Source organism: Zootoca vivipara, chromosome 14 (genome assembly GCF_963506605.1).
Source record: "Zootoca vivipara chromosome 14, rZooViv1.1, whole genome shotgun sequence".
NCBI lineage: Eukaryota > Metazoa > Chordata > Lepidosauria > Squamata > Lacertidae > Zootoca > Zootoca vivipara.
The window spans coordinates 36,101,935-36,123,805 of NC_083289.1; the positions used below are offsets into that span (position 1 = coordinate 36,101,935).

The 21,871-nt window shown below is 49.5% G+C and overlaps 1 protein-coding gene across 9 annotated transcripts in view; it reads left to right on the forward strand.

The window, feature by feature from the left end:
* Positions 1-21,871, forward strand: part of RAB11FIP3 (RAB11 family interacting protein 3) — a 101,017-nt gene that overhangs the window by 12,074 nt on the left and 67,072 nt on the right. For all 9 annotated transcript variants that reach the window (XM_035131072.2, XM_035131071.2, XM_035131070.2 and 6 more), the window contains one exon: positions 20,929-21,022. In XM_035131072.2, coding sequence (XP_034986963.1) covers positions 20,929-21,022 — 94 coding nt within the window. The remainder of the gene's footprint in view (positions 1-20,928; positions 21,023-21,871) is intronic.

A 21,871-nucleotide genomic window follows, 5' to 3' on the forward strand; every position in this document is an offset into this window, starting at 1 on the left:
CTCGCGGCACACTAGTGTGCCGCGGAACAGTGGTTGAGAAACGCTGCACTAGGCTACCACTTCCAACAAAGAATTCTGGGAGCTGTAGTTTGTTAAGGGCGCTGACCTCTATTTCCCTTCCAGAGCTACAATTCCCAGAGTTCCCTTCAAAGAGGAATGACACCACTCTGGAAATTGTAGATCTGAGAGGGGAATGGGAAGTCTCCTAAAAACTATAGCTCCCAGAATTCTTTGGGGGAAGCCATGACTGTTCAAAGTGATAATATCTTGGTGCTTTGAATGTATGCTGTGAATGTGGTCATTGCCTGCCTGTGCCATCGCTGAGGTTTGCCAGTGGCACAGACCAGGCTTTCCCCAGAAGCCAAGGGTGGGGAACTCATGGTCCTCCAGCTCTTGCTGGACTCAGAGGTTTCCCATCACCCCTGACCATTGGCTGTTAGCTGTGCTGGTTGGGACTGATGGGAGTTGGAGTCCAGGAGCATCTCCAGAGCCACCAATACCTCATCCCTGCCGTAAGCATAGTGCAGCAGCTGACAATATATAGGTTCACAAGGGGTGCACGGCTTATTTATGTTTAAACAGCGTTGAGAAATGCTGTGTATTGAGGTGACGAGGATGACTTTTGAAACGGTTGCAGTGCTGAAAAATTGCAGGTTTGCCCCTCTGAAATCCAGGCTGCTTTGTTTTGTTAATGTCAAACCACATTCCGCATATGTTGACTCCGCTCTTATCTCTGATTTTTATGTTCAGGTCTGCTTGTTTGGCTTTGCTGGTGTGTGTCTGTGTGTGTTTGTGTGTCTGTGTGTTCAGCAGTTTCGGAGGGGAGGGAAAAGGTGCTCTCTGGCCCATAAGAAGCTCAGCAATCAAAGGTGGTTGGTTTTTCTGGCGAGGCCCTGAGACTTACATAACCAGACCTATTGGCTGCCTTTGCACAGTGATTCTTGCAGACTTTGCTGTGCTCCTAGCACATTTGGTGGTGGAGCCCCACATCCCCCCCCCCGGCATTCTGTTTTTGGCCTCTTCCTTGAAAATTTAAATTCTGCAACCAGTGTTTACTAAAGCTCAGCCCAATTATGTTTGGAGATGTTTCTTCCCTACCCCCCCCCCCTGAAAAAAGAGCAATTGATGTGCAAAAGGCAGGAAGCGGAGGGGCTGGGTAAATGTATCTGGGGTTGTGGGAGGGAGAATTTTGTTCCTTCTTTTCTTTATATAAAAATTGGGCTGCTTTTGAGCTCAGTGTGCTCAATTATTATCTTTGAAGAATTTCTCTTTCTGTCCCCCAATGGCAGAAATGCCTCTCCTTTTCCAGAGCCTAAGAAAGGAAGCACAAAGGTAGACTAGTATGTTTGGGTCTTTAGCTTGTGGCACCTACCCTCTGGAATTTCCTTCTGTTAAATATTAGGCAGGCACTGTCTCTGTTGTCTTTTGGGCGTCTGCTGCAAATGTTCCTCTTCCAACAAGTCTTTTAAGTGGAGATCTTTATCTCGGTCTCATCTGTATTGGAATGATTTTTTTTTTAAAAAAAATGTGTTAAAACATTTGTATTGTTTTTATAAATGGAATGTCCCCCCCCCTTTTATTATGGAGGAAGGGTCTGCTTTTGTTGTTGTTGTTATTACACTTCTATGTTTGCAACTGTTTTGTTTATTATACGATCTTATATCTTGTTGCTGTGAACACCCACACATACCCCGGGACCTTGCGATGAAGGGTGGGTAAGAAATCTGACAAATTAAAATAGAGAATCTGTTCCAGGGGCAGTCGTCTTGTAGCACCATCTTCAAACATTGTTTAAAAGTCTTGTAAGCGGAATTTCCTGGGTCAGGATCAGTCAAGTGTGTTGGCAGAAGGGGAAGGGGAAGTGTTTGGCAGTCTTGCCTTCAACGTCCTCTCCCAAAGGGATGCCTCAAAGATCAGGTGCTGCAAGAGGGTGCTGCAAATTCCATTTGTTTTGGCAGTGCATGTGAAATGCAGATAACTAATGAGGTCCTTCCACCACAGGAGAGACCAAGTCTTGACTGGGGCCAATTGGGATACACCATAGATTTAAAGCACTCAGTCGCCTTTAAACAGTCCACTTTCCCCTGAAGAATTCTGGGAGCTGTTATAAAATCATATTGGGGGGGGGGGTTTGCAGGACACCATTATTAATGAACAGAGAGGGGTGACAGAATTTGACAGCTGCAATACCCAGAATCCTGTTCAATGCCATCTTCCCTGTCTCCCCACCCCTCCAGCTAGGACTCGACCCTGCCTGAAGGAAGGCTTAAGGATCTGCATATGCACAACAGTTAGCATAAACTCACACATTTCCCCTCTCCACCTCCCCTCCGCCCAGAACAAAACAATGTTTCCAGAAGAAGGGGGGGGGGGAAACCGCCCAAATCCAAAGTTAAACTTTTCTACTCAAGTTAATAATACAGCCTATTATATGTTCTCTTACCATGAAATCTCTATCCGCTGCCTCTGTATTAGAATTGCTGTTTTATATCTTAGAACTGTATATGTCAGGACTGCTACCTTTTAATTAGAAATCCCTGCATTAGGTATGTTTTCCAGGTATATTTTCTGTATGAACCCTGTATGATCCCAACCCACCTGAACCTTGCCCTACTACCACCCTATACCCATTCAAGGACACACGGACAATAGAGGGATTAGCTGGAACAACTTTATTCAAATAAATTGCCATCCTCAACGTAGCCCACCCTTCCATGGCCTGGAGGAAAACACTGCCGGGCGGACTTCCACCCCATGGAAATCGCCAGGAACTGCCCCACCTCTGCACCCATCTCGACTGATTGCCCTTCCTGCCAAACAACAGGGAGCACCATCAACGACAGGAGAAGAGAGATTGACATCTCTCCATCTGAAAGGAAAAGTCATCTCCGCACCCAGCTAATCCGATCTCCCACCCGTCGCCCTTGTCTCCCCCTCCCTCCTAGTCCAGAGATTTCCATGCATGAACAGGAGGGTATATAGGGGGACTTCACCATTTCCCGGGGTTCCTTCCTTCTTTCCAGAGGCAGGGACCCTACAGCTGTAGCTTTGCATTCTGCAATAAAGGGATCAGTTTGTTTTTCCTGACAGCATCGTGTGGTCTCTGTCATTTTCCCGGCGGAGCTGAACTTAGCGCAAATTTTGGAGCTTCCGACCTGCGTCTGTCCTTCTTAAAAGGCAACGCATTTTGGGGTACATTTCTCATAACAGAGCTGTAGTTTGAGGGTGCTGAGAAGCATTAGGACAGCCCTGATCCCTCCCAGAGCTACCATTCCCAGAGCAATGTTATCAGTCCACAGGGAACCCCATAAAAGGTAGCTCTTAAAGGGGAATTCTTGGCACCCTTAACAAACTACAGCTCCCAGAATTCTTTTGGGGGGAGTACAATGACCTCTGGGGACCCAGGTGGCGCTGTGGGCTAAACCACTGAGCCTAGGGCTTGCTGATCAGAAGGTTGGCGGATCGAATCCCTGTGACGGGGTGAGCTCCCGTTGCTCGGTCCCAGCTCCTGCCAACCTAGCAGTACGAAAGCACGTCAAAATGCAAGTAGATAAATAGGAACCGCTATAGCGGGAAGGTAAACGGCGTTTCCATGTGCTGCTCTGGTTTGCCAGAAGCGGCTTTGTCATGCTGGCCACATGACCTGGAAGCTATACGCCGGCTCCCTCGGCCAATAATGCGAGATGAGCGCGCAACCCCAGAGTCGGTCACGACTGGACCTAATGGTCAGGGGTCCCTTTACCTTTACCTTTTACCATGACCTCTAAAAATGGTATCATGGTGCTTTAATTAAATGCATGGTGTGAATATGCTGACTACATAGAGAAGGTGCTGCCTTGCTGCTCCTGGTATGAGTTGCTTCTTAACCTGGCGACAGCTTACATGCTCAAGTTGGTGACTCATAAAATAATAAAAAGAATAATCTGGCAAAAGTTTCAGACAGCAGGTGAGGGCATGTCCAGCCTTGTTGGTGAATGGAACATTCCCACCCTGACTCCCATTAGGGCCATGCATGCTGAGCATTTCCCACTGTGAGGGTGAGTTTGGACAAAGATCTCAGTTGGGAATCTTTGGGGCACAAGCAGGCATTGCTGCCAGGATCTGAAATAGGAGCTGGTTTGGCCAGTTCTCTTGTGTATTTTCTGCCCCTGTAATTCCTTTCTCTTCACAGTTTTTGTGACAGGTGCAGCAGTTTGGGTAGCTGCGGTTTGGGGAGGGCAGGGGGGGGGGATATTGCCTGGGGTGAAGAAGAGAACTTGTTGACCTGGTTTCCATTGCTTTGGAGCTTTTTTTTTTTTTAAATGCCCTTTTCTTGATGATAATTTAAGTTTGGTCAACTTCTGTAATGCTGTAGTAACAAGGCAAAGATTGATCATGAGAGGAGGGCAAATGTGCTGTGACCAGCTTCTGACTAATTGGAGATCTCTTGCCAAGTGTGTTGTAATACCGCATAGTCATAATACAGGATGTAAAAGGGGTGCATACCATCCTCTCCCCCCCCCCCCGGCAGCCCTTTGTGGGCCTGGAACAATTTGGTAGCTTGCTAGTGTACTGTATATGTTACACTAGAAAGACTTGTTTGCACAGCTTCAAAATACAGTCCTGGAGAATGGCGTATTTTAAAATATAAATATATACTACCGTCAACTATGCCAAAGTGTGTGTGTGTGCCTGCTGTTCTTTATTTGCAGATCAGTGCTACGCAGAACAAAATAAATAAATTTTCTTAATGGTGTTGGTGGCCTTGAAACAGTTTGCTTGAAAGAAAGCCTCAAGCCTTTCCAGTTTGTTTTCTGAATAGCTGGGTCCCCCGTGAAATGTCTTCCTTGGGGAATGGCTTTGGAGTCTCTTGAGTCTTTGAATGAGGCTGGATCCCATCATCGGTGGCCATTGACCATCCTGGCTGAGGATTAAGGGAGTTGTAGTCCGACAGCATTAAGGGAAAGGCTGTGCCATGGGGAGATCTTATGACCCACAGGAGATTTGTCTGCACAAGCCCCATGGATGTTAACTGGAACTGTGTTGAGGGAGCAGCAGTGGGAAATTTTACCCTATGTGAATCTGTCTGTGTTGATGGTATGAGCAACTTGGATTTTCTGTTGGGGCCAGACTCCATATGATGGAGCAGACATGTTTGCTAGACCGCTGCCTGTCCTAAACCAGGAAGTAGCCGATGTGTTGTCCTTCAGGTGTTGTGAATTTCAGCTCCCACCATGCCTGACCATTGGGCTATGCTGGTTGGGTGGGACTGATGGGAGTTATAGTCTATGGCATTTGGAGGGCACCATGTTGGTATCCCCTGGCTTAAACTACCTCATAGGGTGGCTGTCAGGCTCTACCCTTGGAGGACAAGGTGGGACAGAATGTAAGAAACACTGAAGTCTGTGTGTGTGTGTGTGTGTGTGTGAGAGAGAGAGAGAGAGAGAGAGAGAGAGAGAGAGAGAGAGAGAGAGAGAGTGAGTGCTGGTAAGGTTTACTTTTTACCACAAAAGGAGCAAATGGCTGAAGAGAATAGACCACCTGTCCCTTCCTATTTGCTGCCCACACCAGACATTTAAAGCAGTAACATAGCACTTCAAACAGCCATGACTTCCCCCAAAGAATCATGGGAACTGTAGTTTGCTAAGGGACGCTGAGGGCTATTAGGAGACCCCTGATTCCCCTCAGAGAGCTACTGTTCCCAGAGTTCTCTGGGAAGAGGGATTGATAGTTAAAACCAGGCATCCCCAAACTGCGGCCCTCCAGATGTTTTGGCCTACAACTCCCATGATCCCTAGCTAACAGGACCAGTGGTCAGGGATGATGGGAATTGTAGTCTGGAGGGCCGAAGTTTGGGGATGCCTGGTTAAAACACTCAAACTGTAGGTCTGGGAGAGGAGGAGGGGTCTGAGAAGAAATCTCAGTACCCTTCAAACAACACTTCCCATGATTCTTTGGGTGCATCCATGACAGTGAAATGTATGGTGAACTTGTGACTTCTGCCTCTTCACGCACTTTCTCCCAATGAGTCAGACTGTAACAAAAGATTCATGAAGGGCTGCCCATCAAGGGCAACTCACTCCCCTGTTGATCTTCAATTGGCAGGTCAGGAACCATAGATGATACTATATATCTCACTTTTTCATTTCAAGGGGCTTGCGGTGCCGTACATGGTTCTATCCCCCTTGCCATTTTATCCTCTCAACAACCCTGTGAGGTAGGCAAGAGATCTCTCCCATTGCTCCACAGACCACACATAGGGGTAGCCAACATGGCACTTTCCAGATGTTGCTGGACTTCAGCTCCCATTCTCCCTGACTATGGACCACTCTAGCTTGGGGCTGTTACGAGTTGAAGTCTGCAACATCTGGCAAACACTCCTGTGGCATCACATGGCGATTTCTTGGGCAGGCGAGCCCTCAGATAAAGCACAGGCAGAGCTTGTCTTCCATCTCCTCAAACACAGTTCCTTTTAAAGGCGCCAGTTCATATATTCATGCATGAGTAATAGCGGGTGGAAGACAAATTGGATTCAGTTCGCACTGAAAGGTGGATCTACCTTATCCTCACTTTCCAAAACAATATGTGAACGGAACCTCAGCCGTCCTTTGAGATTCGCATTTCCCTGAATTTTGCAATGTGGCTCTCCAGCCATGTATTCTGTACAAAACTTCACAAACTGCAGAAAAGTGTGCATTAAAATGCACAACAATTATACTGGGGGAAATTGCAGACCAAAAAAGTGTATGTTGGAGAAATTAGCACTAAAATTCTTATTTATTTTCGTGAGGCTTGCGGTGGGGGGGGGGAGAGAATCGTACAGGTGAAACTCGGAAAATTAGAATATCATTGAAAAGTGCATTTATTTCAGTAATGCAACTTAAAAGGTGAAACCAATATATGAGATAGATGCATGACCTGCAAAACAAGATATGTCAAGCCTTTATTTGTTGTAATTGTAATTATTTGTTGTTAGGCGGGTCAATTAGGAGACCCAGGTGGCACTATGGGTTAAACTACAGACTAGGGCCTGCTGATCAGAAGATCGGCGGTTCGAATCCCTGCAACGGGGTGAGCTGCCGTTGCTTGGTCCCAGCTCCTGCCCACCTAGCATTTCGAAAGCATGTCAAAGTGCAAGTAGATAAATAGGGGCCGCTCCTGCGGGAAGGTAAACGGCATTTCCGTGCTCTGCTCTGGTTCGCCAGAAGCAACTTTGTCATGCTGGCCACATGACCCGGAAGCTGTCTGCGGACAAACGCCGGCTCCCTCGGCCTATAGAGCGAGATGAGCGCCGCAACCCCAGAGTCGGACGCTACTGGACCTGATGGTCAGGGGCCCCTTTACCTTTACCTCAGGCGGGTCAATTATAAATGGAATGTAATTAATGAAATGTAATAGAGATGTTTATTTTTGTATTATTGTAACTATTTGTTTTATTATTGTGGAATTTCCAAAAGAAAGCATTTGTAAAAATTAAAAGAAAAATAAAAAATAAGTTGCATTATTGAAATAAATGCACTTTTCGACAATATTCTAATTTTCCGAGTTTCACCTGTAGACTGATATGGAAATGTGGCAAACTGATATTAAGTTCAGAAAAAATCTGCAACTTGAAGAAACTGAATTGACAGACACCCATCTCTAGTGAGTATTCAAGTGCCTAAAGAGCTAAGGGGTACATATCTTCCTGCCTGAAAGTGCTGTTGAGAACGTCCCATTGTAGGTGGTTTGTTTGTTTGTCTAATTTATCTCCTTTATATAAACTTAGTATATACATAGTATATACATAAAAAGAAAGAGAGTGCTGTGATTCAAGGTTGAACCATGTTCAACTTTCTGAACACAGGAAGATTAATGCATTTACTGTTTGGACACACCCATTCATTCGGAGCTCCTTGTTTTGGCGTTGCAGCTTTGCGGTTAAGGAGTCGGGAATATTTTCTTTTCTTTTTTTACTTCGTAGGCTTACTATTTCCTCTCTTGGTGTAATTTTTAAGACCCGAACTTCAATAAATCTTTTGATGGGCTTCCCCCGCCCTTCCTCTCCATCTGCCTGGCCAGGGTGAAATATTTTGGTGGTTTCTGTAAAGGAAGCTTGATAAAGGAATTCTCAGTGAGAATAAGATCCTTTCTGGACTGCCCCTGTAACAGGAGCCACAGTGCAGGAATTGTTCTCTGTAGATTGTATCAGACTTCAGCTCCGTTGGTTTTGCCAGGAGTAAATATTCCCGTGGAGGGCAAACACTTGGTGTGCCTGAAAGCCAATCCTTGTCAAGAAGAAAGAACTGGTTTCCTCTTCCGCGGTCCTGTTACAAATTATTCAGAGGAGATCTCCCTTGTCCTGAGTTCTTCTGCAAGCAATTATAAATAGAGTAAACATTTGAACAATAACTTGTACATCAAAGGTTGCTTATTTTGGTATGATGCACCTTTGAAGATGAAACATTTTAACCATGGTTGTCCATCCCGTCTCCCATTGAGCAAGAGCAAGTCTCCCATTTTTTGAATGCTTAAACCATGGTTAGGATGGCCAACCAGCATGTGAAATCACACTTTGTGAACAAGTCTGTTTAAACATGGGTAAGCATTACGTGAGCGCTGAACATACCATGGTTAAGACAGGATGGTAACAAAAATAATTTAAAGGTATAGGTTTTTCACTTTTGAATGTAGCATTTTGCAGATACAAGAGTAGTAGCATTAAGAGCATCGTAAATTAGTTCACATTTAATTATAAAGGCATCACATATGTTAGATAAAGAAGTAGAAATTTGCTTCAAATGGCTTTGTCTTGTCTCTCCTTATGTGCTGTAGCTTCAACCAGTACTGAATCAAAACAGTGGCCCGCTTGGCACATATAGCACTTTGTGTCTTCTCTGGTTCTGAAAAAAAGAAACATAGAAAAAGCCAATGGGTTTGGTGTTGCCAACAGGATCCTGATGATCTTTCAGAATATTGTAATTGAAAGCCAAGCTTCTACTCCTTATGATTGCAAGCACAAGCTTTAGAGAACTTTTCTCAACTGTGACAGGAGGTGTGTTCATCCCAGCAAGTGATCTCAAAAGACCTACGGTATCTGGAATACAGGAAAAGGAACCAAATCCATGCTGCTTTGGGGGTCTCGCTAAGTCTTTCACCTTTCATTGTTGAGGACCCTGACAAGAATGGGGAGATAGCTCTGTATGCTTTTTGCTGGCCTGGCCTTTCACCCCACCTTGCTTGAAGCTCTTTGAGGATGGAGGGGCTGTGGTCCAGCATGATGGCTAAAAGACGGGAGACACCAGCCTTGGCCCAATGTGCAGGCTTGGGCTGATGGGATATGGAGGGCGTCAGGTTGGCGAAGGCTTGTATACAGTAGGTCTACTGTCTTGCTGGACGGTGTCGGCACCGTTCTATACAGCCTTGTGTGTGTGTTTTGGCTCAGATTCCACCCATTCCTTCCTGTTTGAAAAGCTTGGGCTCTTGACAGAAACAGTATCCTTGCTCTCCCCCCCCCCCCACCTTGTGCCCAGCCAAATCCATATGGTGAAACCCTTGATTTAGGAGTGGCAATACGTGCTATTACATACAGGGCTCCTGTTCTCAATTGCTCCTCTTGTTTTTCTTTCTGGTTTGGGTTTCTTCTGCCAACTTCCTCTCTGCGATGCACACTTTTCTCAGTTCATTTTAACTGGCGCCTGTGCGGGGATCTGGAATCCCTTCTTCGTTGCTTCAGTACAGAACAATATCAATAATGGAAACATTTCACCTAGAGGCAAGGAATGTGCTTCCTGGCACCGTATGCATAACCTTCTGCCTAAGGAATGCTTGTGTATGTGTGTCCCAGGCTGCCTAACAAAGAGAGAGTGTCTCTGTATTAAAGGTAAAGCGACCCCTGACCATTAGGTCCAGTCATGAACGACTCTGGGGTTGCGGCGCTCATCTCACATTATTGGCCAAGGGAGCCGGCGTACAGCTTCTGGGTCATGTGGCCAGCATGACTAAGCCACTTCTGGCAAAACCAGAGCAGCGCATGGAAACGCCGTTTACCTTCCCGCCAGAGCGGTACCTATTTATCTACTTGCACTTTGACGTGCTTTCGAACTGCTAGGTTGGCAGGAGCTGGGATCGAGCAACAGGAGCTCACCCCGTCGCAGGGATTCGAACCGCCGACCTTCTGATCGGCAAGCCCTAGGCTCTGTGGTTTAACCCACAGCGCCACCCGCGTCCCGTCTCTGTATTGCACAGTCTATAAATGCTAAGCTCATGAACTCGCTCCAGATACTGCTGGACTCCATTTTCAGCAGTCATGACCAATGGTCAGGGATGATGGAGGTCATAGTCCAACCACATCTGGAGGGCCACAGGTTCTCCAACTCCATGCTAAGCTTATAGCTCTGTGTGCTTAGGCGCACTCTTGTGTGGCTTGCATCTCCCGGAGCTGACCCATGGCTTTGCAAACTGGTTCCCATCCTAGCCCTTAGGAAGCCATGCTTACACTATGAAGAGCTTAAGGCGATGTCAGCTGATGATTTTATTCCAGAAGGGATACCTTGTTGCCCCCTCCAAAGTGGGATGGCTCGGAGGTATGTGTGGCTGGGTTTAGGAGACTTAACTCCATCATAAGCATACATGGGATTGTAGCGTTAATGTTATAGCTCACTCCCAAGTTTGATAGAAGTTAAAATAACCCTTTTGAATGACACTATAAACCAGGCATCCCCAAAATCGGCCCTCCAGATGTTTTCGGACTACAACTCCCACGATCCCTATCTAACAGGACCAGTGGTCAGGGATGATGGGAATTGTAGTCCCAAAATATCTGAAGGGCCGAGTTTGGGGGTGCCTGCTATAAACTTTACCTGCACAGCCACTTCCCTGGAAGAAACTTCCTTTTTTGGTGTTATCCCACCTTTCCTCCAAGGACTTGCAGAGTGGAATCCATGCTTCTCCCCTTCCACATTTTATCCTCTTAAATAGCCTTGGGAAGGAGGTTGGCCTGAGAGACAGCCTGGACTAACCTAACGTCACCCAGTTAGCTTCCTGACTGAGTGGGGGATTGAATCCTGGCTTCCCAGGCCCTAGTCTAGCACTCAAACCACTACACCACACTGGATGAAACATCAAGACAAAGCTTCAATGTAACAAACAGATTGATTGCTATCTAAAAGATCTTTTTTTATTTTAAAAAAGAATCATTATCAGTATACTCAGTCTGACCCAACAGATAATTGGCTAAGTTTTGTTTTAACTTGGATAGAGAACCTGCCTTTGCTCCCTTTATAATTCGCCATTGCTGTGATTGGGTAGGGTCTCTGGAGGGGATTTTTAAATGATTGATTGATTGGCTATAATTGCAATAGAACGGAAACGTGCTCCTGGCGAAATGCAGGGTTGCATATTGACAGACGTTTAATCCCCCAGTTAGCCTGGTTAACAGCGATAAAGCAAATCGGGCTTCTGAGCTGGGTTAGCAAACCTGACAACTTGAGCTGTTGGTGATTTGGCACCTTACCAGTGGGCTGTGGCTCCTTCCAGGGAACACCTCCGGGAACTGTAGTGTTTCGCAATTGTGAGGGACAGGGGATATCGCGAAGTCCCTCCCCTCCTGAGTTCAAGCCCGTCCCCGAGCAAAGGGGAAAGCAGGGAGAGTTCCGATTCCAGTGGGGAAGCAGGAAGTCGTGTCCGAGGCTCAGGCAAGGTAGTGGAGCCAGGGTCCCAGGTGGGACAGGAAGGGGCAAGCAAGGGGGGAAGACCCATCCCCCCAACTCCAGAATTACGCAGGAAGAGGAGGGGCAAGAGGATGGGTCTGCCAAAGCTTTTGTGTTGGAGAAAGACGCGCCAAAAGCCATTAGGAGGTTCTGAAACCGACTGACCACATCACTCCGTGTAAATAGCAATGACTTGAGCACTGTAAATACGCAGCACCAATAAAAGAATAAAATGCAGAGCTGCGTGGCGTCGTTACTCTGAAGTAGTCCACTCCGGCCACCGTGACAGCAACCTCCTAATCATTTTTGGGCTACTTTGGAGTTGCCGGGATGAGCGTGTCAGAGGCGGAGAAGTGGCGGCAGATCGCTGAGCAAGCCCAGCTAGAACTGCAGCAGCTGTCGCTGCAGGCGCAGGGAGAATTGAAGGCAGCTAAAGAGGAGACTAAGAAGGTCCAGGACGACCGGCTACAACTTGCGGAACAGGTGAGAGAGCTTCAGGAAAAAGAGCAGCAATTAAGGGCGGTGGCGGTAGACCTCCAAAACAAGCTGGATGCAGAGAAAAACAAGGCGGGAGGGGCACCCCAAGTCCAAGTGCTGCCAGGAAGGAGAGCTGGGACCCTAGTTAGCAAGTTCAATGGAGACCCGAAGGAATTTCAGGGCTTTGAGACTGAGATTGTGTATGCTCTTGAGCTGCACCACGATGAGTTCCCTGATGATGAGCACAGAGTAGCGTTTATTGTGGAGCACCTTACCGGGGCAGCCAGGGAGTGGCTAAGACCGTTAATTGCAACAAGGAATCCTTGCATGAAGAATGTCAAACTATTTCTAGAAGGTTTGAAAACGATGTATTCGTCCGATAGTCATATGGACCAGACTAAGGAGGAACTTCATAATTTACGCCAAGGAAATATGACAGTTCGCGCGTATTGGGCGAAATTCACCATGCTGGTGCACAGATTGGGGTGGGAACTGGGGTCCCCCCCAATGCAAGCGGCGTTCTACTTGGGGTTGCATGAGGAGGTGAAGGATGAGCTCTCGAGAGGTCCAAAGCCCAGTAATATGGATCAGCTGAGCAAAGCGGCTCTGGCGGTGGGGGTGAGACAGGAATCCCGGTGGAGCGACAAGCAAGCAACGCGCGCAAAGCGGGCTTGGTTCCCACGGTCGCAGGAGAAGCCACTCCCCCAACAGCCCTTTCAAGCCACGCCTGGGGCCAGTCAGGACCAGGAACCCATGCAGATTGATAGCGCGCGCGCGCGCGGGCTTTTCAAACCCCAGCGGCGCCAAGACGCAAGGAGGGAAGGGGTGGGAATTGCTTTCTCTGCAACTCCCCCCAGCATCTCGTCAGAGACTGCCCACATCGCAGGGAGTGGCAAGGAAAGGCGGGAACGGTTGTGCCCTCCCCCACTGAAGCAGCACCACAGCAGGGAAACGGGAAAGCCTGGCTGCAGGAGACAAGGGGCGGCAGCCAGGCACAGTCAGCAGACAACAGCCCCAGCCCACCCACCCGCACAGAGAGGAGCAGAGCCAGCCCACCCCTCCCAGAGCAGGAGTGGTTCTAGAAGTGACGCTCACGCTTCCAAATGGCTATCCCCTGACAGTCCTCGCCCTAATTGACAGTGGGGCGTCAGCGAACTTCTTCTCGAGAAACTTTGCAGAAGAGCACCAGATCCAGCTTCTGCAGCTGGATTTTCCTCTGCACGTGGCAACCATTGACGGCAGAGAGCTGCTGGGAGGGGCCATCACTCATCAAACCCCCCCCATGAGAATGACGGTGGGGAGGCACTCAGAGACACTGGCATTCAACGTCACCACCATCTCAGACCCCCCCATCGTCTTGGGCATGAGCTGGCTGGCGCGCCACGACCCCTCCATCAGTTGGCACCAGAGATGCATCACTTTTGGATCGGACTTTTGCCTGGAACATTGCATGCAGCACCAACCAGGGGAGGGGCCTCCGATAGCCACGGTGGCCACCATGCACGTCAAAGGGGGTGAGGCGATACCCAAGCCGTACTGGGACCTGCAGGAGGTCTTCAGCGAAGCGGAGTCCGACCACCTACCCCCGCACAGGCCTTTTGACTGCCAGATCAACCTGGTGCCAGGGGCAACTATACCCCCAGCCAAGCTGTACGCCATGTCAGACCAGGAACTGGAGGATCTGCGCGCTTTCATCGACAAGAACCTCAAGCGGGGGTTCATCAGAGAAAGCAAGGCAGCAGGGGGCAGCCCAGTCTTCTGGGTGGACAAGAAAGACACGCAACAGCGCCGTCTTGTGGTGGATTTTAGACGGCTGAATTCGGTGACAGAGCCAGTGGCTTTCCCCATGCCCAGAGTGGATGATCTCCTGACAGCGGCACGCAGGGGTAAGATTTTCACCAAGCTAGACCTGAGGGGGGCGTACAACTTAATCAGGATCCGGGAAGGCGATGAATGGAAAACCACGATGTTCACGCCTCTGGGCTCTTTTGAATATCTGGTGATGCCCTTCGGTTTGCAAGGGGGCTCAGCATGCTTCCAGGCCTTCATGCACCACGTCCTGGGGTCCCTCCTCTTCAGGAAATGCTTGGTCTTTCTGGATGACATCCTTATTTATTCCAACGACCCAGTGCAGCACGTGAAGGACGTCAGGGAGGTGTTACAGCGCCTGAAGGAGAACCACCTGTATGTGAAGCTGGAGAAGTGCAAGTTTCACACCAAGGAGGTGGACTTCCTGGGCTACAAGCTGTCAGACAAGGGGCTAGCGATGGACAAGGACAAGGTGCAGGCCATCCTGGACTGGCACAGCCCCAGGACGCGCAAAGATGCCCAACGCCTACTAGGCTTCGCCAACTTCTACAGGAAGTTCATCAAGAACTTCTCTCGAGTTACGGCTCCCATCACTGACTGCCTGAGAGGCAAGCAGAAGTTCCGGTGGACACCAGAGGCGCAAGCAGCGTTCGAAAGCCTCAAGAGGGTGTTCGCCTCAGACCAGAACCTGTTCCACGTGGTTCAGGACGCGCCCCTACGCATTGAGACAGATGCCTCTGATAAAGCTGTGGGCGCCATTTTGTTGCAACTGGACGCCAACAGAGAGTGGAGACCCTGTGCCTTCTTCTCCAGGAAGCTGACCCAGCCAGAGCGGAACTACACAGTTTTTGATCGGGAACTTCTGGCGATCCACGCGGCGTTCCAGCACTGGAGACACTTCCTGGTGGGCGCCAAGCACCCCATCCAGGTGTGCACAGACCACAAGAACCTGGAGTTCTGGAGAACTGCCAGGGTGCTCAACCAGCGGCAGATACGGTGGGCAGAGTTCTTCTCGAACTTCAACTTCTCCATACACTACATCCCGGGAGAGCAGAACGTCAGGGCGGATGCCCTCTCCCGCAAGCCAGAGTACATGGAGGAGGAGGAGCCACCAGCCCCAAGGCACATTTCCCCCCCGTCGGCATGGTCCTGCGGAGCAGCAGTGGTGAGCGAGGCAGAACTCACAGCACTGACGGCAGCGGATGAATTTGCCAACCGCATCTTCAGAGAACTGAGAGGGGGGAGGGAGCAGGCAAAAGACTTTGCAGAACGCAGAGGGCTGCTTTTCTACAAGGGTGCACTGTACCTGCCCACCACCCAGCTCAGACGTACGGTCCTCAAACAGATGCACGACAACCCAACGGCGGGGCATTGTGGAAGGGACAAGACCACTCACCTAGTCATGAGACACTTCTGGTGGCCAGGGGTGAGGGAAGATGTTCGAGACTATGTACGGGGCTGTGACACCTGCCAGCGGGCAAAGGTGGTCAGAGCAGCGCCACCAGGGTTGCTGGAGCCCTTAGCCACGCCACACAGGCCGTGGGAAGTGGTGTCCATGGACTTCATCACAGATCTGCCTTCTTCCCGGGGTAAGACCGCAGTGTTGGTGGTGGTGGACCTCATGTCCAAAATGTGCCACTTTATACCGTGTGCCAGGGCAGTCTCTGCAGAAGAGACAGCCAAACTGTTTGTTGATCACGTTTTCAGACTGCATGGATTACCTTTAAGGGTTATTTCGGATCGTGGCCGCCAATTTGTTTCCAGGTTCTGGCGGCGGCTCATGAACCTCCTGCAGGTGGAGGTCAGCTTGTCGACGGCTAGACACCCGCAGACCAACGGACAAGCGGAGAGGGTCAACGCCATTCTGCAGCAGTACCTGAGATGCTACGTCAGCCAGAGGCAAACGGACTGGGTGGATCGCCTGCCACTAGCAGAATTTGCCTACAACAATGCAGTGCACGTCTCCACAGGGGTGTCGCCCTTTAAGGCCAATTACGGGCGCGACCTCAGATCTTTCCCAGAGAGGGAGGGGGAGGAGGAGGAGGAGGGCCCACAGGCTGAGGATTGGGCAGAGGAACTGGAGACGGTGCACCAGCAGCTCAGAGAACACTTGGAGAGGGCCAAGGAAGCGTACAAAAAGGGGGCAGATCGCCACAGGCGACTAGGGGAGGTCATCAGGGTGGGGGACAAGGTGTGGTTGTCCTCGGAGGGCCTTCCCACCAGAGGGAGGTGCAAAAAGCTGGCACCCAAAAGGCTGGGCCCCTTCACGGTCACGCAACAGGTCAACCCGGTGGCATACAGGCTGGCACTGCCAGAGGACATGAGGGTGCATCCAGTGTTTCATAGATCGCTGCTGTCGCCGTACAGGGAAAGCAGCAGGCTCCGAGACAGCGAACAAACCCCCGAGGGAGGGGGGGAGAGGGAAGGCAGGGAGCAACTCAATGAGGCCACGGCCATCCTGGATTCAAGGTGGGGGGTGGGGGGACTGGAGTACCTCATGGCATGGGAGGATGCTCCACCGTCCCAGAATGAATGGGTCCCAGCCACGCAGATACAGGAGGAATTCTTGGTGGAAGAATTTCACGCCCTCTTTCCCCACAGACCCAAGCCCTGGCACATGGAAAGGGAGGGGGAGGAGGAGGAGGCACGGGAGAGCAGCTCACCATGGCGCTGGGAAGCGGAGTTTGAGGAACCAGAGGATGAGGTATGGGTGTCACCGAGATCCACCCAGTCAGAGGAAGGAGCAGATTGGCAGAACGTTTTTACCCCCACCAGCTCTGACGCCACGGACTTGTTGGGATTCCCGTCCTCCCAGGCGGAAGGGGGGGGCTCGCAGGACTGGGGGGAGGTATTCACACCAACGGGCTCGGAGAGCACTGAGTTCTTAGGCTTCCAGTCGTCACCGACACATGGGGGGGGCCTGGGGAGGGGTGAAGGAGAGCTTGGGAGGGGGGTGGATGTGAGGGACAGGGGATATCGCGAAGTCCCTCCCCTCCTGAGTTCAAGCCCGTCCCCGAGCAAAGGGGAAAGCAGGGAGAGTTCCGATTCCAGTGGGGAAGCAGGAAGTCGTGTCCGAGGCTCAGGCAAGGTAGTGGAGCCAGGGTCCCAGGTGGGACAGGAAGGGGCAAGCAAGGGGGGAAGACCCATCCCCCCAACTCCAGAATTACGCAGGAAGAGGAGGGGCAAGAGGATGGGTCTGCCAAAGCTTTTGTGTTGGAGAAAGACGCGCCAAAAGCCATTAGGAGGTTCTGAAACCGACTGACCACATCACTCCGTGTAAATAGCAATGACTTGAGCACTGTAAATACGCAGCACCAATAAAAGAATAAAATGCAGAGCTGCGTGGCGTCGTTACTCTGAAGTAGTCCACTCCGGCCACCGTGACAGCAATTATTAGCATTGTAGAGATTAGTTTTGGGGAAGGGCCATAGCTTAGTGCTTAGACCATCTGCTCTGCGTGCAAAATAGTGAGAATCCACCTTGATGTCATGGAAAATGTTGAATGGGGCTACTGCAGAGCAACCGATAAAATGGGCTGATGTGTCGAGTCTCGGCAGCATGTTGCTGTATACACCTGCAATAAAACAGCAGTCTGGACAGGGCTCGGGGTTCCCTGCGTGCAATACTTCTGTGGCATGTACCTTCCCACACCCCGAAAGTCACGGGGGGGGGGGATCCCTCTGCATCACGGGAGGAACAAAATCGTGTTGCTTTGCCCCCCCCCCCCATGCCGTTGCTCCAGTTCAGAGAGAGCCAGTGTGGTCCTCTTTGGATGTACGCCTCTGAATACCAATATTGGAGTACGCCTGTTGCTGTTGCACTCAAGTCCGGCATTCAGGCTTCCCAAGGCCACCTGGTTGTCCATGGTGAGAATGAGTTGCAGGACTAGATGGGCCTCCTTTGGCCTGATCCGGCAGAGCTCTTTATAGGTTTATGAGAGAGGCGATACAGTACTGGCTTGGGGAGCCTGGCTGCCTTGCTTCCTGACTTGGGACAGCTGGCAGCTTGGGAAATTAAGGAAGAGGGGGCTTCAGCATCATATCTACCTAATGGTAGAGCTGTGCCCCACCTGCCTAATAAGAGGCTTATGGAGGTGCTCTTGCCTGCCTGTTGCTTATAGTGTGCCTTTTTGCCTCCCTGTGGCGCTTGCTGTCTTAGGCCATTGATGCCAGGGAAGAGAATTATCCTCCTAAGGGAAAACGGCTGTTTAGTATGAAGCCCGTATAAGCTTCACGATATCCGATTATGGGTTGCGCTGTGCCATATGGGTGCCATTTAGTGTACCTGCAAGATATTAAGCTTTTTAGTTGGCCTGCTCTTTGAGCGCCTAAGTGCATTATACCAATAAAATCTCGTTTAAAATCTGGCACAGAATGGCTTGAATCGGAAATTTTCCTTGCTTCTCTGCATGTGGTTTTCATTAGGTAGAACATGCATTTGATGGAGCAGACAAAGGATTGTGTGTTTCCTGTCTCTTGTCCTTGGCTTCTGATATTTGGGGAGAGTAAACCGGACACCTGACTAAGTTTGAGGGCCCAGTTCATAAGGCAACTTCAGAACTTCATGAGATGAAAGTTCACCAAGAGAAATGCTGAGATGGTGTCAGAGGTAAACAGCACTGTAAGCAACTTCTCCCTTTCCTAAAAGAACATTATCAATTGCAAATTAACGTGGCATTGTGTTGTTCTGTAGTGCCCTTTTCTCAAAACGTCTGATCGGCTTCCTGTTTGTTGTGCGCTGAAAGCAAAACTTTCCGCGGAGGAATGCAACAACAGCAGAAGTCTGCATGCATCTTTTTACTTTTCCATGCTGCTGATGGGCTCAAGGGTTGACGTTACCTGTAGATGCTGTAATTTCCACATGCCCTGAACGGTACAAAAAGGAAGTGGTGACTGATGGCTTTTGTGAGGGTTGAAATGAGTCACTGGTGGGAGACTTTCACCCCTAAACAACTAAATAACATTTGGGGGCGGAGGCGGCAGCAGCAGGGGGGTGGGAGCTGATGCTATTAATCTAGACTAGAGGTGGGGAACTTCAAATGTGGCCCTCCAGATCTCTGTCTGCTTCTCAGGACTCTTCCCAGGCCACAGCCCTTACTGGTCCTGCTTCACATCCTCCTTGAGTGTTTTTACCTGGCTGGAAATGGGGCAAATGGACAAACCCTAGTTGCTTGGATGGAAGATGCTCTGCCCAAGTTAGCTTCTGCTCCAGCACTGGCATGTACCCCTGGGGTGATGCCCAGAAAATATTATGTGGCCCTCTGTTTGGAATAGAGTCCCCATCCTTGACAAAGGCCACCTCCAAGATTTTTTTTAGTAAAAGACACATAATCCAACACAAGCCCTAGTCAGAGCAGACCAACTGAAGTTAATGAACCTGACTAATATAAGCCTCTTAATTTCAGTCGCTCTGTGAGTAGGATGCTTAACCTGACTTCTGCACTAGATTAGATTATTTCTAAACTCATTTATTCAAAGTATTTTTTTATACTGGCTGGGGGGGAAAAGATCCTCAGAGCAGCTTGCAGATGTATCAGAAATAAAGATAGCTCTTGACCTTAGATATACAGTCAAAGGGTTGCATCCAGATAAGTTCTACTTGGAGTAAACCCATTGAAACGAAAAGACCTAGGTTAGTCACACCCATTAATTTCATTGAGTCTACCCTAGGTATGGCTAATGTTGGACACAACCCAAGGACCACAATGCACAAGGAAAAGTGATTGGGAGGGGGAAAGGGTGGGGGGGAGCAAAGGCAAATGCTGGTGCTTGTTCCTGGTTGCAGAATTCCCAGAATGCAAACTATTGAAAGGCAGGAGTAGCTCAAAGTTGCTGGTCTCTCAGTGGAGAATCCCAGCTGCCTCATCTCTCCCTCTGATATTGCTTGATTCTGAATACCCCCTTTCTGCCTCCTAGTTAAGTTGCCAGAACCCCGGCGTCTGCTAACCTGATTTCCGCCACTTCCCACTAATTGCTACGTGGTTATAAAATTTTTCTATTACAGGCATTGTTTTGTCGAGCTTCTAAATGTAGAATCCTCTTAATTGGGACACCATGTCAGGCTGTGCATTGTCCCCCCAAAAACACAGCTGGTACCAAATATAAAAGGCCTTTTAAAGGGACATGATTATTGTAACAGCTTACTAAAAATAAGTCCCCTCGTTTCAAAATTTCTAGCAGGTGAATGTTCAAAACACCTCGCATGAATTATTTCGGGGATGCTTACAGCTTAAAGTGGTACGATGCTGCTTTAAATGCATAGTGCAGATGCGGCCTCAGTGTTCGACCGAAATGCACCTTAACCCTGTTAGATTCTGTTCTGCTCTCTCTTGACAGCCCTCCAGGAAAGTATTGTCTAAAGCAGGCACAGGCAAACTCCGGCCCTCCAGATGTTTGGGACTACATTTCCCATCATCCCTGACCACTGGTGCTGTTAGCTAGGGATGATGGGAATTGTAGTCCCAAACATCTGGAGGGCCGGAGTTTGCCTATGCCGTGTCTAAAGCCAGCGGCGTCGCAAGCCCCCCTGGTACCGGGGGCGGCACCCCACCCCTTGGCGCACAGCGCCCCTCCGTACTGACGTGATGCGTCACTACAGGCCACCCTGTAAAACTTGCTCCGCGCCGCAGCTTGCTCGGCTTGTGCTTTGATTCTTTCTGCTTTGGCGAGGCGAGGGGCGGGCTGCTGACGCCCTCTCTGGCCCGCCCCTCGCCTCACCCGAGCAGAAAGAATCAAAGCGTGAGCTGAGCAAGCCACCCTGTCTGCTCCAGCGAGGTGAGGATCGGGCGCATGCGGTGGCCGTCGGTGGAGGTGGCGAGGGGGCGGTGCGCTGCCCCCCCCGGCAGAGTGGAGCCCAGGGCGCCCCGCCCCCCTATTGCGACGCCCCTGTCTAAAGCCCAAGCTTAGGGTCTAGTCTAGCTGTGTAAACCTGGATCATTGATTTGCTTTTGGCTTTCCCCCGCTTCCGCCTGCAGGTGAAAGACCTGACCCAGTTCTTGGACCCCGCCGGGCTTGGAGTGATCAGCTTTGAAGACTTCTATCGAGGAATCTCAGCTATTAGGAACGGAGGTTGGTTTTTATTCTCACGCCCCGGGATTGGGAGGAAGGCACCCCAAGCGCTTCCTGAACCTTCCCTGCACTGAGGCATTTCCTGGCATTGTGTCAGTGTCCTCCATTGAAAGAAATGAGAGATAAGGGGGGGGATCGTGTAGGTAGTTTTCATTCTGATTGCTTACTAGGGAGTAACACAGGGAGTAGGGAGGGAAGGCACTGTGCATCACTAAATTATGGAATCCGCTCCCACAAGAAGCGGTGGTGGGTACCCATTTGGATGGCTAATCATCTCTGGTTAAAAGAAGGGTTTGAACAGCAGTACTGAGAAAGGACTATATCTGTCACTGAAGGGCTGCTGCCAGTCAGAGCAGACAGTAAAGGACTAGATGAACTGACTCTGGCCAGTGCTGTGTCACATGCACCAACTTCCAGTCTGTTTCTGAGTGTTGACTCCCCCCCCCAAATATTTTTTATTATTATTTTCTTTTACATCAACATAAACAAATGAAACATAAACCATATTCACAAATCCCCAAGTTACAAATACAAAATAAGCAATCCAATAAGTTGATGTTCTGCCGAACTAGACTTCCCCTTTACATTCGTTTTGGTTTTGTTTGTTAAAATCTGATTAATGCGCTTTTTCCCTTCCATACAATCTCTCCATATATAATCGTTTCCTCTATGCATACATTATTTTTACAGTAGTAGGTGTTACAACATTCCTGTAAGTGTTTTTGCCATTTTACAGTGCCTTTTGAGATAATCCAGAAATTTACTCCAATCCTTGTGAGTCTTTTGATCTTTTTGTTGCCTTATTCTACCAGTCAACATAGCGAGTTCTATATATTCAATCAATTTACC